The following is a 16,271-nucleotide window of genomic DNA, read 5'->3' as shown; positions in this document are numbered from 1 at the left end:
AGAAATGAAGTGAAGCTAGATGCACCATTTCTTCACCTCACAAGTAGAAATATTTCTTTTAATACTTACTTTTAAAAAAAATTAACTAGCAAAGAAGAAAAAAATAACTAGAGAAACTTAATGTGGGAACAGGAAAGATTGGGGTTCATCTTAAGAGGGACATTGAAGTAAAAAAAAAGCTTTTTCTCCCCCAAATAATAATGTTAAATAGCTCTTTGCCCAGAAAGAATTTATAGAAGAATTCACAAAATAATTTAAAAATCAAATGAGAGACATTGAGGGAAAACTTTAAAAAAAAAATCCAAGAAAAACAAGAAGATTATGAAAAAACCTACTAGAAAAGGAGATGTGGTCTTAAAGATGAAAATAACTCTTTAAAAATTAGAATTAGGCAAGGGGAAGCCAGTGAAACTATAAGAGACCAAGAAATAACAAAATGGAATACAAAGAATGAAAAAAAAAATAGAACAGAATGTGAAATATCTTATAAGAAAACAACAGATCTAGAGAATAGATCAAGAAGAGAAAATTAAAGAATAACTGGACTACCTGAAAGCTGTGACCAAAAAAAGAACCTTGACAAAATAATCCAAGAATATTGTCCTGGAGTAATAGAACTTGTGGGGAAAGTAGAGATAGAAAAAAAAATCCACTGATCATCACTTCAAAGAGATCCTTTGTGGGACACACATAGGAATATTATTGCCAAATTTCAAAACCCCTAGATCCAAAAGAAAAATTTGCAAGAAACAAAGGAAAAAACAATTCAAATATGTCAGAGCTACAATTAGAATTGTACAGCACTTATCAGCAACCACAGTAAAAAAACATAGGTCCTGGAATCATATATACCAGTAATCAAAAGAATTAGGCCTATGGCCAAAAATATCATATTCAGTAAAATTATCTATAATATTGAATGAAAAAAAAAAGATGGAATTCAACAAACTTGCAGATTTTAGAACTTTCAACCAAACTCAAACTCAATAGAAAATTTAATCTCTAATAATCTATTTAATCCATAACCATATCAAAGGTCAATTTCAAGGAACTTAACATAGATAAATTATTTATGTTTTTTACATGCAAATGTTTGCATTTGGTTGCAAATGTTGCATATACCATATGTTTAAGATTGATATTAGCAATTAGGTAGCTCAAAAGAAAGATTGAGGTAGTTAAGATAAAAATAGTAATTGTGTTATACAAATGAGGTACAGAAGAAGAATAGACCCAGAATCATTAGAGGAGAGAAAAGGGCTCATAATTCTGAAAACCCATTCACACTGAGAATGTGTTAAATAGGTATCACTATATACATACCATAAAAGGTATAGCACCCTCCAAAATCTATAAAATTAAGGGGAAGAGGGATGGACAGAGAAGGAAGCAAAGGGTGGGGGAAGAAGACAAGGGAATTCCTGGGTGGGGGAGATGTTAACTAATACCAAGGCAAGTTAAGGAACAGAATTAAAGCTAGTTAGCAGGGATAGGAAAGATATATATGTTTGGGGAGGGCAGGGTGTATGTGTATGTGTGTATATGTATATATTTATTATGTATACATAAATCTATCCTTACTTAATTATAGCCTGCTTGGGTGAGGTGGAGAGAATTAAAAAAAAAAGGTATGCAGCAGAGAAAAAAAGAATAGCCTAGAAGGAAATAAAGAAAAAAATCAACACTACTGAATATATTTTTTCTATTATTACATATTCTTTCTTGAACTGATAATTTATTGTTATATATTTTGAATCCTCTCTGATATTCTGTTGTTCACATGACAATGCTCTGTTTTGTCTTCTTTTATTTTGTTTTTCTTTTTAAAATTCTTTTTTTTTTTTAAATAAAACAAATTTTAAAAAAAAGAAAGAATAAAGAAAAAGGAAAAAGAAAAAAATAAACAATGGATTCAGAAAATTGCCTTTAGGCTAGAGATTTGGCAGACCTGTCAATCAACAAGAATTTTATTAAGCACCTCTAAGGCACCAGGTTATGTGCTGGAGACTTGGGATATAAAGTCCAAAGTAAATTAATTTTGAGAAATTAGAGTCCAACTCATTTCAAAATTGCCCTCCCTCCATAAAATTCCCATTTCTACATGCTGGAAGAATTTATTTATTTATTTCAACAATTTATTCAATAAATAATTGGACACGCACTGTATAGAGTGTGTAGTAATGTAAATTACACAAAGAAGTCCCAGTTCCTGTGCTGGGGGAACATGTGGTCTACTAGAGAGATGAAAAATACTTCCAATCAATTTCCAGTTCTAAAAGGAAATTTTTCAAAGAGCTATGTCAAGGTACAAAATTTTGCTTCATCCTTGTCCTTTTCTAGTTATTTCTGAATGAATCTGATTTTTGGCACTAAACTTATATTAGAATAAAAGTATGTCTAAAATGCCCTGTTTTTGTTTTATATTTTAGACTTAAGAGGAAAAACATCTGTTTGCTTTGGACCCCAGTAAGACTTCCATCAACGTGCACCATGTTGGGGAAGACTACCCTGTTTCTGGCTTTTCACATGACTCTACTAGGGACAGTTTTTGGTGGAAATGTTCTGATTTGGCCAATGGAAGGTAGTCACTGGCTTAATATCAAGATAATTTTAGGGAAACTGATAGAAAAACAGCACAATGTCACAGTACTGGTTGCTTCTGGAGCACTCTTCATCACACCTACTACTGATTCATCTTTGAAATTTGAAGTATATAAAGTATCCTTTGAAAAGGAAAAAATAGAGGGTGTCATCAGGAGTTTTGTTCTCACATGGCTGGAAAATAAGCCCTCTCCTGCAACTATCTGGCGTTTCTACTCAAAAATGACCCCAGTCATTCATGAGTTCCACCAAGTGTCTAGAGCAATCTGTGATGGTGTGCTTACCAAGCAGAAGTTAATGGATAAGCTGCAGAAGGGCAAATTTGATATTTTAATCTCAGATCCAGTATTTCCCTGTGGTGACCTGATTGCCCTTAAGTTGGGAATCCCATTTATATATTCCTTGAGATTCTCTCCAGCCTCCACAGTGGAAAAACACTGTGGGAAAGTGCCATATCCTCCTTCCTATGTTCCTGCTGTCTTGTCAGAGCTCACCGACCAGATGTCTTTTAGTGACAGAATAAGAAACTTCATCTCCTACCATTTACAGGACTACATGTTTAATACTCTTTGGTCCCCGTGGGATTCCTACTATAGCAAAATTTTGGGTAAGTTTCACTTTCCATTTTCATATTTGTATCCTGATTCAAGATGTGAGATTCTTTTGGATTTCTCCATTTGACTCTGTAATAAATCTGGGGTAAGTGAATTTGTGGAAAAGTGATATGATCACAAGGAACCAGTCTGGTTTCCTTCTTTGACAAGGTTGTTATACATGTAGATCAAGGGATTATTTTAGATAGATTTTGCCTAGACTTTAGCTAAGACATTGACAGAGTCTCAAATTCTGTTCTTATGGTCAAGATGGAAATATGTCTGCTAGACACCTGTAAAGTACAAAATGTATTTGGAACTGGTTGAATGGTCAGATTCAAAGAGTAGTCATTAGTTATCTGTGGACCATTTTCTAACAACTTAGATGAAGATAGCTACTATACTTTTCAAATCCACATATCCCACAAAGTTTGGAGGGATTTTTAATGCATTGAACAACAGATTAAGTATTCTAAAAGATCTTAGTTAGAAGATGGGGTCAAATCTGATCCAATGAGATGTAAGAGGAATAAATATAAAGTCTTATGACTGACTTCAATAGTCAACTCTGTAATACAAATGCACCTAGTGGCAGTTAAAAGATCCAAGGACACAAACTCATTGTAATTCAAGAGTATGAGAGGGAAGCTTAGAGAACTAATGCAATATAAGATATCTTGAACAAAAAGGATTTTGTATGGAATATGGAAAGTAATAACTCCACTATAACAATCAGAACACATCTGGAGAATTGTATTTCGTTACATGTGCCACAGCTTGGGAAAGGAGTTAATGGGAGAAGGATCTGTTGATTATGAAATTTTCAGTGTGAGCATGTACAACTCAGCATTTACAGCACTGACAAATGCTAGAAATTAGCATTTAGTTTGTTATTTGGTGATTATCTAAAGAAATAATGGAGATAATATATCTTATTGGGCATATACTAAGTGCTAGTAATGGTCAGATTCTATTTTCTCCTTTGGACAGAATGTATACCAAGGATATCAACATTGTGATGAAATGACAAGGTCACACACCCCAAGAAAAACTGAAAATGTTGCCATTTTTGCAAAAGTGTGTATCAAAGAATAAAATATAGTTAATAAAAATTTTTATCATAGATGGAAATTCTATCTCCTCATGTTTCTCATTTAAAAATCCCTTTGTAGAAGACCTTGATAATGATATTAATTTTCATGACAAGATAATTTTTATTATATTTCACATTAACATTTAAATTGTGATTTTAAAATATTATTTGTAACGTTGATGCTGTCTTCACATTTCAGAGTTCCTTTTTTTTTTTTTTGAAATTCCAGATACTAAATAGCTTTTCCTCAACATTAAAATACCTTTCCAAAAATATACAAAATAAATCAAAATTATAATTTAAGATGAGATCAAATAGAATACATTTCAGTTATTGATATAAACTTTCATGTTAATAATTTTAATATGAAAATGTCACAGGACTGGTTGCTTCTGGAGCACTCTTCATCACATTACTGATTTACCTTTGAGGTTTGAAGTATATAAAGTATCACTTGGAAAGGAAAAAATAAAGGGTATCATCAGGAATTTTGTTCTCACATGGATTGAAAATAAGTCCTCCCTAGCAACTATCCAACATTTTCATATGAAAAATTATACAACATCTGAGTTTCAAGGTACAGCTTCCAACTTTGGGGAATTAACTCTTGGAGGCATGATTATCAGGGTACATAACCTTGCAAGGAAAACTTGAATAGAGAGCAAATATTTGGACAGTGAAAAGAAAAGAAATGTGGCCATTATCAGTTTAATTCAAGAAGAATTTATTAAGTAGCTAGCTTGTGCAGGTTATATGGGATACAAAGATAGAAAGTTGATTACCCTCTAGGCACTTAAATTCTTCAGGGAGGAAATAGGAAATACACAGATAATAACAAGAGATATAACAACTAGCATTTGTATAGCCCTTTAGGTTTGCAAAATGTTTTCCAAATATGTAATCTCATAGGTGAGTAATATAAAATAAATTCACCATAATGGGGGTGGAACATTTATAACTTATGGAATCAAAAAGAACCTCAGAGACAAGGCATAGAATGTTTAGTCAAGAGAACAGCAGCTTTACCAGCTTCTCTTAAAAGCAGAGTGCGAGGGCAGTCTGGGATTGCTTCTATTCAACACTGCTAGGACTGGCTTCCTGAGACAGCAGGAGTCCTTCAATCTCCCCCCACTCAGCAGTATGCTGTCTTTTAGAAAAAAGTTCCTGATGATTTAAGGTGAAAGTTTGTAAGGTGACACTTCTTGAAGCTTTGTTTCTTTCCAATGGAATTGGCCTTAGGGCCTACTGTTTATTGATTTATTGGATTCAGCGCACAGTCGAGAAGTGTCTTTACTTTATTAAGGCCAAATCTCAGCCCCTGGAGACCCTATCTTTTCTGAGTTCCTCTTAAGTTGTCTTAGGAGGACAACTGCTTTATTCCTTTATTTTTGCTGTTCTATGTTCATGTTGTGGCTATTTACCATTTGTATGTGGAGGAAATGTGGAGCATCTGGAAATTTCTGAGCTACTCTCCTATCATCCCAGAATGTCCCTCTATTTGAGTTAAATTAAAGAGGGTTTAAAAGCCAAACAAGAGAATTTGTATTTTTCTTGCGAACCAATGGGAACCCACTGAACATTCTTATGTAGGGGAGTCAGATGGTCAATTTATTGTTTAGGAATATGAATTCTACAGTTGGGTGGAGAATGGATCAGAGAAGGATCAGGCTGGATAAAGGGAAACTAATTAGGTGTCTACATCAGTATTCCAGGCAAAAGGTAATGGAAGCCTGAATTAATTGGTAAGGAAAGAGAGGGGAATATTAGGAAGATACAATCTAAAATATTTGGCAACTAATTAGAGGGAAGTGGAAGAATAAAAATTAAAGGATGGACTTGAAGAGTTGATACAATGTAAGCTGTCATAGCAAAGACTGCTTTATCTTTATATCTCCAGCATGCCTGGAACAATGCCTGCTGCTTAATACACAACATATTGATTACTCCCAGGTTGTGAATTTGGATGAGTGGAAGATTGGTTTACTATGGATAGAAAAAGTAAATGTAGAGTAGGTTGGCTATAGGGGGAGAGCAGAGGAATTCTGTTTGGGACTTGTCTAGTTTGAGATGCCTGTGCGATATTGTATTAATGCTTCTCACTTGACAGGAAAAGGCAATCTATCATTTGAGAGAATTTCTGAATTCTCTGGCTCATTGTCCCTATGCTGAAAATCTGCTACCATCCCTATCAGACATTGTAGAGTGACCACACAAACAAACAGTTAATCAAATCAAAAAATTAACAGTTTTACTTACAAGTTAAAGAAAGAAAATAGTACTCATACAAGAGTTGGTGGAAATGGACATCTGTCAATGGGTAACCCTCTTCTAAAGACTTGATGACTTCACTCATAGCCTTATACTAGTTCAGGTTTTCACCTAATACTGCCTCTTGCGGTGTTTCCAAATATGCTTCAGAAGGGGGGTTACTGCACTCTTATAAACTGGTATGAGTCATTCCTTTCTCTTTTTTCCTCTACATTTTCCTGACTATTCTGCATGAAAGACACCTCCCTCTGTTTGCTATTCTTACTTATGGCCAGCAGGTGTCACAACTTGACCAGTCTTTTTAAAAAATTTTTCCCTTAGGTTCTGTAGCAGTCAGAAATTCTTTTCTTGTTTTTTAATTTAATTTAATTTAATTTTTGGTGTTGTTATTGTTTTGTTTTTGTTCTTGATTTGTCTTTTTTTTTTTTGGAGTGGTGGGAGGTAGTGGGTTTTTGCATGACCGATTCAGATAGGTTCTATTCAGAGGCCTATATCTTGCTTAAATAAAATATGTAAAACACATTATAAATCTTAAAATACTATATAAAGATTTTGTGGTTGTTATGTACAATTCTCCATGATGTCATTTGGGGATTTTTTGGCCAAAAAAAAAACTGGCATGATTTTCCAATTCTATTTCCAGTTTATTATTATTGCTATTATCCCTGTCGTTTTCAGTATTAATAAGCTCCTGCCAACATCTAGTTTCCCACGTAGTATTAGCCACATCCTGGGACATTTAATCTACCAGGCCTCCCATCCCCACCTCAGCCTTCCAACACTAACTTGGATCTGAGATTCAAAGTCTGAGCTTTTTTCCCCCTCAAATACTTAGAAGCAGGTATCTTGGGTAATTATTATTATTATTATTTGCAGGGCCCCATGTCTGTATAATCAATTTGATCTATCTATCTATCTATCTTACTGAATCCATGAGCCCATGTGATATATACTAATTTATTGATGATGATTCATATTAACTTACATCATTTATCTTTTCATAAATAATATTATGATTGAAAACACTCTGCAGTACCAGGAAGAAATAACTAAAATTATCGGTCATTTCAGTTCTCTCTTAGTGCTTTTTTTTGCTATGATCACTGAAGGTTAAAGAAGGAATCCGTCTCCCACCTATCCACCTGTTAGAAATTCTATTCTTCAGATATTTCAGGAAAACAATTTACTCCACGAAATAATGATTCACTTCAGTCTCTCAAAACACCAGAAACATCCATAGTTTCATTTTCAGAAAGTATTTTCCATGCCATTCTGTATTTAACACGCAGAAGTGAGAATTTACTGAACTATAATTCCCCGATAACATGTTTCAAGAAAAATGGGCAATATTGCCATTTTTTGAAAAAACATATGTTGAAGAATAAAAGAGTACATAAAAACTTCTATTTCCACATGTTTCCCATGAAAAAAAGACTCTTCATAGAAGGCCTAATAATGATATTAATTTGCATGAAATAGATAATTTTAAAGATAAAGATAATTATTTCTTACATTAAGGTTTAAATATCACTTATGTTGTCAGTACAAATAAAACAGTAAATATAATGTTAATACTGTCTTCACATTTCAGGGTTTCTATTTTCTGAAAACTCTGATACAACAACTTTTCCTAATATTTTTCTCCTAAAAATTAAAAGAATAATTACTTTTTATAATATGAAAGTATACATCAAAATTATAACTTAAAATGAATTTAGGTGGAACTTATTTTTAATATTTGATATAAACCTATAATACTCTTTTCCTATAAAATTGCTTTATGCTTTTTTGTGCTCTATTGCTTAATAATAATCATGGTTAGCATTAAATAAACATCTACTTTCTTCTAGGCACTGTTCCATGTATTATATAAATATCATATAATTTGATCCCAGGAGAGATAAATATTATTATTACCCCCATTTTGTAATTGGAGAAACTAAGTAAACAGGGTTTTTGTTGTTTTTTAGTTTTTTACATAACTTACCCAGTGTCACATGGCTAGTAAGTTTCTGAGACTAGATTTAACTCAGGTGTTTCTAACACTCTATCAACTGCATCATCTGACCATCATCTAGTTGTGTTATATGTGATAAAGAAGCAGATTATCCTGACAATGATACCAGTTGTAAGGAGGTAAATCTGTTCTGCCCTAATTATGCCAATTGCTAGATAACATACACTCCAAGAAAATAATAAGATACCAAAGAAAGACTCACATCAGCTTGATTGTTAATAGGGTTTATTAGGGCTTGGTAGGCTACTTGGGGGAGTTTATTCACAAGAGTCAATCATCCTAAGTGGCAGCAGGATCTAACATCATGGATCCCCTCACCAATTTCAGGCCAAGTCAGGTAATATATAAAAAACAAAAGAAAGAAGGCATAGTATCAGGATGACCTAAGGTCCCAAATTCATCTTCCCATGAGATACTTAAAGCTTCTTTTACTATTTACAATTCCTTGGAGTAGTTAATATTTTTCTGTGGAGTCACAGGTTATCTTCCAGCTTTGGCTTACATTGTATATATGTGTTTACAGCAGTTTAAATGCAAACAAATATGAACAATAGAAAATTAAAATCTTCTAGTCTGTCTTAAACTATTGAGCCTCTCACATAATATTATATAATAGAAGAAACCATCTTAGACAATATAATAACTTGGTTCCCATATGCATTCTGATTTGGACAATATGTCCCTTCTTTAGACAGAAGAATTTTAAAATTTGCTTTGTTTTGGTTATTGTCTAACATTATTGATTACATTAAAAACAAATTTGAAAAAATAGTGACTTAATTTTTTAATTATTAAGAATTTAATAAAGCAGCTATAATTTTCAAGCAGTCAATGTGGAACATTTTACAATTCTAAGAAGTAAATGCCAGTAAGTGATATGATTATCCTCATTTTTTTGTTATAAGGAAAAAAGAAAGCAGATATATAACTACACTATTCATGATCAATTTGCTTTGAAAAAAAAGTCATGGGTAAATTCAGAATTTTCTTGTATTCTTGATACTCTGTCATTCTTCTCCCCCATTCCTTGTCATATTATTCATTCTTTTGATTATTTTCCCTTACATGTCTTCTTCAATATCTTATCTCTTTTTATTTATATTAACAAATAATGATTAAGAAACTAAATCAGGGCAATTAAACACCACCAATCAATATTTATTTAACACCAATCTTTATAAAGTTAACTTCAAGAACATAGTGATAAGCATTATCTTTTGTCTGTTTGAAAGAAGAGGAAAAATTCATACTAAGCATTATTGTTCTTGGAAATAATTCAGTCATGTGGTAAAAGATAGGTAGGTATGGCAGCAAGAGGGCAAAGGAGAGTACAGAGTTACATATAATCACACACACATGCAGGAATAGGTTGATCCATATTATGGAATTCCACGGAGCTTTCAACCTTGCACAAATTCAGGAGAAGGTCCTGGGAAGACGAATCATAGAAGATCCATAAAATAAGGTTCAGGGACAGAATTTGACATGATAAACAATCATGCACTGTGAAGGAATATCAGTATCCTGGGGCAAAACCCTGATCACTATAAGTTAAAAACAAACTAAAAATATGCTTAAGCTATTGACTAAGGTGTTCAATTAAGCACCTAATTTTAAAACAAGGAATGCTATACTCTATTAACTTGCAGTCACCATCTCCACCTTTCCATCCACTCTGCATATATATTACATATATATTTAGTTATTTTATATGTTATTTCCGCCATTTAAATGTACACTGCTGCTTCTTTTCTTTGTGTTATGAGTATATTCATTCATACAGTGTGTTTTCTGCTATTGCAGTAAAGCAAGAACATAATAGGTACTTCATAAATGATTATTGACTAACCTTTTTCTACTCTTCTACCACCAGAGTTGAACATTCCCTAATAAAAAGATTAAAAAGTCAAGCAAAAACCTACATCTAATAATGTACACAATATTTTCCCCTATGATCCTCTGATTTATTGATGTTATCCCTTATTCTTGCTCTACAACATTTTCCAACCATATTCCAGGATATCTTTTTTTTTCTTTTTTTGTTACTTCTTGTTTATTGGTTATTACTGGCAATACAATACAATTCAGACTGCTTACCGTTATCTTATTCATATTTTTGATTCTTCGGGGATTGTATTGTTCTATAATTTGTAGCTTTAAACTACAGTGGGAAGTTATTAGCAAAGCTTTGTTGGAACCAGCACTGATTGACTTGTAATAGATTGTTAAATTTTCAGGTGACATTTAAACCTCATAAATGGCAGTCACTACAGATCAAGGCTTGGTTTATTGAATTTTTTGTTTTGTTTTGATTTTGGACCATCCTGTCTTAAGAATGTGTTAATAATGCAAATTTATATTTTATGACACCTACAATGTAACAGACACTTTTCAAATATTATCTCAGTTGATTCTCACATTGGGAGGTAGATGCTACTTACATTTGGGGAACCTGCTGAAAATAGGGTACGGGAGTTCTTCTACAGCTGGTAAGTTTTGGAAGTTATATTTGAACTCAGATCTTCTTTATTTCAGGCCCAGAGCTCTAACTGTGTCAACTGTATCATTGTCCTATCTAGCTGCCTTACTAAATTAAAATAGTATGCATGCCAAAAAAATGGTTTTCCTAGAGATCCTGGTTGTTGAACATCTACCAGCCTACTTCTATATTGTTTTGTCAACATTAAGTTCAGCAAGAGTGCAATAAAAGGCTCAGGAAAAATCTTAATTAGTTTGGTGACTGTAGGTCAATAATAATGATTATAACTGACATTTATATAGCAATTTAAAGTTTACAAAGTGTTTCACAGTCATTATCTTATTTTAGCCTATTATACTCCTAGTTATTGGTGTGAATAAAGTTGAATTTTCCAAGATGGCCTGGAGTAGGACTTTCTGAAGAGAATATTAATTATGACCAAAAATACAGCTACTATTATGATACATTGTTTTATACATACATGTTTTACATAATTTATATTCAAAATAGAAGGCATGACTTCCTGAAGTCTGTGGCTCAATTCTACAAGGTCATGACTTCATCCCCAAAGAGGGTGGTAATTTGTGGCAATTTGATTTTTCTCACAGTAACCAATCATGAAGCTTTTCTCATCTAGCCATACCTACCCTTCATTCATTATACCCTAACCCGGCCCTACCTTCAACCCCTCATAGTGTTGTTCAAATTCCCAACTTTTCCTCTTCTAAATAGGGCATTAATTTTTCAGGATAGTTATTTTTTAAAATAACTTTTTTTTGACAGTACATATGCATGGGGTGATTTTTTTACATTATCCCTTGCACTCACTTCTGTTCCGACTTTTCCCTTCCCTCCCTCCACCCCCTCCCCTAAATGGCAGGCAGTCTTATACATGTTAAATATGTTATAGTATATCCTAGACACAATATATGTGTGCAGAACTGAACAGTTCTCTTGTTGAACAGGAAGAAATGGATTCAGAAGGTAAAAATAACTGGGAAGAAAAACAAACATGCAAACAGTTTACATTCATTTCCCAGTGTTCCTTCTCTGGATGTAGCTGATTCCATCATTGATCAATTGGAACTGAATTAGTTCTTCTCTTTGTTGAAGAAATCCACTTCCATCAGAATACATCTTCATACAGTATCGTTGTTGAAGTATATAATGATCTCCTAGTTCTTCTCATTTCACTTAGCATCGGTTCATGTAAGTCTCTCCAAGCCTCTCTGAATTCATCTTGCTGGTCATTTCTTACAGAACAATAATATTCCATAACATTCACATACCAAATTTACCCAACCATGCTCCAATTGATGGGCAGCCATTCATTTTCCAATTTCTAGCCACTACAAACAGGGCTGCCACAAACATTTTGGCACATGCAGGTACCTTTCCCTTCTTTAGTATCTCTTTGAGGTAGTAGTAGCACTGCTGGATCAAAGGGTATGCACAGTTTGATAACTTTTTGGGCATAATTCCAGATTGCTCTCCAGAATGGTTGGATTCGTTCACAGCTCCACCAACAATGTATCAGTGTCCCAGTTTTCCCGCATCCCCTCCAACAATCATCATTATTTTTTCCTGTCATCTTAGCCAATCTGACAGGTGTGTAGTGGTATCTCAGAGTTGTCTTAATTTGCATTTCTCTGATCAATAGTGATTTGGGACACTCATATGAGTGGAAATAGTTTCAATTTCATCATCTGAAAATTATCTGTTCATATCCTTTGACCATTTATCAATTGGAGAATGGCTTGATTTCTTATAAATTAGAATCAGTTCTCTATATATTTTGGAAATGAGGCCTTTATCAGAATCTTTAACCGTAAAAATGTTTTCCCAGTTTGTTACTTCCCTTCTAATCTTGTTTGCATTAGTTTTGTTTGTACAAAGGCTTTTTAATTTGATGTAATCAAAATTTTCTGTTTTGTGATCAATAATGGTCTCTAGTTTGTCTTTGGTCACAAATTCCTTCCTCCTTCACAAGTCTGAGAGGTAAACTATTCTATGTTCCTCTATTTTATTTATGATCTCGTTCTTTGCCTAAATCATGGACCCATTTTGATCTTATCTTGGTGTACTCTCTTAAGTGTGGTCCATACTTAATTTCTGCTGTACTAATTTCCAGTTTTCCCAGCAGTTTTTGTCAAACAGTGAATTCTTATCCCAAAAGCTGGGGTCTTTGTGTATGTCAAACACTAGATTATTAAAGTTATTGACTATTTTGTCCTGTGAACCTAACCTATTCCACTGATCAACTAGTCTATTTCTTAGCCAATACCAAATGGTTTTGGTGATTGCTGCTTTATAATATAGTTTTAGATCAGGTACAGCTAGGCCACCTTCATTTGATTTTTTTTTCATTAATTCCCTTGAAATTTTCGACCTTTTGTTCTTCCATATGAATTTTATTGTTATTTTTTCTAGGTCATTAAAATAGTTTCTTGGGACTCTGAATGGTGTGGCACTAAATAAATAGATTAGTTTAGGGAGTATTGTCATCTTTATTATATTCGCTCGGCCTATCCAAGAGCACTTAATATTTTTCCAATTGGTTAGAGCTGACTTTATTTGTGTGGAAAGTGTTTTGTAATTTTGCTCATATAATTCCTGACTTTCCTTTGGTAGATAGATTCCCAAATAGTTTATGCTATCGACAGTTATTTTGAATGGAATTTCTCTTTGTATCTCTTGCTGTTTGGTTTTGTTAGTGATGTATAAAAATGCTGAGGATTTATGTGGATTTATTTTGTATCCTGAAACTTTGCTAAAGATGTGAATTATTTCTAATAGCTTTTTAGTAGAATCTCTGGGGTTCTCTAAGTATACCATCGTATCATCTGCAAAGAGTGATAATTTGGTTTCCTCATTACCTACTCTAATTCCTTTAATTTCTTTCTCTAGTCTTATTGCCAAGGCTAGCATTTATAATATATTATTGAATAATAATGGTGATAGTGGGCATTTCAGGATAATTATAATCCAGCTCCAACCTGGGCATCCACAGCTGGAAATGGACAGATGCCACTGAGAAAATAAATCTTTCCAATAACATCCCTCTTCCTTCCTGTCCCAACTAAGTGGCCACTGAGAAAAACAAGGTTTTAATAAGGGTACATGATCAAAAAAAAGTTTTACTCTCAGATTTCTGCCTTTGAAGCTGGTTATAACAAGTTTCTTTTCTGACAATTATATTATGTAATGCAGATAGTGGTGCCATCTCTAGTTTGTTGAATAGTGTTTGGGGAGTTTATGGGATATACCTTTTAGAAATCCTCTTTATGTAATCCAGATTTAATTATTTCTCTGTCTCTGTCAGTTTGTCTCTTTTTCTTTCTGTCTCTGTCTCTCGGTATATGTGTGTCTCCATCCCTGTCTCTCTCTCTCTCACACATACACACTTTCAATGTTGCTATTGAGTCATTTCAGTTGTGTTCTCCATGAGCCCATTTTTGGAATTTTTTTGGCAAAGATCCTGAAGTGATCTGTCATTTTCTTCTCCAGCTCGTTTTATAAGTGAAGAACTTTTTTTTTAATAAGTGAGTTTTATAAGTTTTACAAGTGAGGCAAAAAGGGTCAAGTGACTTCTCAGAATCACATAGCCAGTTAGTATCTGAGTTCACATTTAACTCAGTTCCTCCTGACTCCAGGACTGATGTTATCCACTGTGTCCCCAAATCAGAGATTGTGTGTGTGTGTGTGTGTGTGTGTGTGTGTGTGTGTGTGTGAGAGAGAGAGAGAGAGAGAGAGAGAGAGAGAGAGAGAGAGAGAGACTGTTATTTTGATAGTTTGGTAATATTCCTAAATGGGGAATAGTTACTTAAAGTCAACCCTCAATATTGACATATTTAACTTTTCTGACTTCAAGCATTCATATAATATTTACTATCCATGAGATCTTGAACAAATTTCCTCATTTGAAAAATGAGATGACATTAGATGGACTTAAATGATTTCTAAGTTTTCTTGTAGCTCTCAATTCTCTGATCCTAAGTGGTACATCATTAATTTTTTTTCAATTAACAGGTATTTGTTTTCCTTCCACTTCCCCTTTTAAAAAAGAAGAAAAAACAAAACAAAACCCTTATAACAAATATACAGGATCATAGAAAACAAATTCTTACATTGGTTATATTCAAAAATATGCCTCCTTCTTCATATTGAGTCCCTCACCCCTCTGTCAGAAGATATAGTTTACACACTCAACAATTCTCAGAATCATGTTTGGTCAATATATTGATAAGGGTTTCTAAGTAGTTCAAATCTATACATTTTTATAATGTTATAAACTGTACTCTTTGTTTTGCTCACTTCACTTTGTATCAGTTTCTCTGAAGCCATCCCATTCTTCATTTCTTATGGCATTGTAGTATTCTATTAAAATAATATACTATATTTTATACAACCATTCTTCATTTGATGGCATCAGTATTGTCACCACAAAAAGTGAAAAGTTTTATACATATGGGCATTTTTTTCTTTCTTTAATCTAATTAATCTCTTTAATCCCTCTTTAGGGATAGAATTCGTTGAATGCTATCTTGTATATGGTAAACATGGAATAAAGATTATGCACATTTTAGTAACTTGGGGCATAGTAACTTTGGGGACAGAGTAATTTTTTGGGACATCGTGGTAACTTTTGGGACATAGTAACCTTTGGGATATAGTAACTTTTTGGGAGAGTAACTTTTGAGACATAGTAACTTTTGGGGATATAGTAACTTTTGAGACATAGTAACTTTTGAGACAAGTTTTGCTTTCCGGAAAGACTGAGCCTAAGTAGTGTTCAAAGAAATTGGAATTGTGGCAAATGGGCAGGTGGAGAAGAAGGAAAAGGGATCTATTATTACCATCCATTCAAAACAAATTGTTGCACTACTCAGGGCAGGCAGACCGTGCGATTTAGGGGCCCGGAGATGCATGTGCAAGCGCAGAGTCTGCGCGGACAACTTCAGCTGATGTCAAGGGCTACAAGCGCAGGTTACTGATGCTGCTCGTACACCGCGAGCTCCATCTTCTCTTTGGCGCTCAGTAGCCCTCTGCAAGTGTAGAGGCGAGATGGAGAGCTCTGGAGTCAGCTTGCTGCTTAAAAGGGGGCTGCAGTGGGGAGAAGCTTCTTCACCGTCTTGCTCAACCACCAGGAAGCTGGGGCCGTCAGCACTCACCTGATCATGCAGGTATAGAGTTCACTACCTAGGCCGATTACCCCGGCCC

The 16,271-nt window shown here is 33.9% G+C and overlaps 1 protein-coding gene across 1 annotated transcript in view; it reads left to right on the top strand.

Moving 5' to 3' along the window:
- Positions 1-2,455: 2,455 nt before the first annotated feature.
- The window catches only part of LOC100914496, a 36,518-nt gene continuing 22,702 nt past the window's right edge, over positions 2,456-16,271 (top strand). The window contains exon 1 of the mRNA XM_031943502.1: positions 2,456-3,208. Coding sequence (XP_031799362.1) covers positions 2,491-3,208 — 718 coding nt within the window. The 5' untranslated portion in view covers positions 2,456-2,490. The remainder of the gene's footprint in view (positions 3,209-16,271) is intronic.

The sequence above is a fragment of the Sarcophilus harrisii genome, chromosome 6 (assembly GCF_902635505.1).
Source record: "Sarcophilus harrisii chromosome 6, mSarHar1.11, whole genome shotgun sequence".
Taxonomy (NCBI): domain Eukaryota; kingdom Metazoa; phylum Chordata; class Mammalia; order Dasyuromorphia; family Dasyuridae; genus Sarcophilus; species Sarcophilus harrisii.
This window is presented reverse-complemented; position numbering and strand designations above follow the sequence as displayed.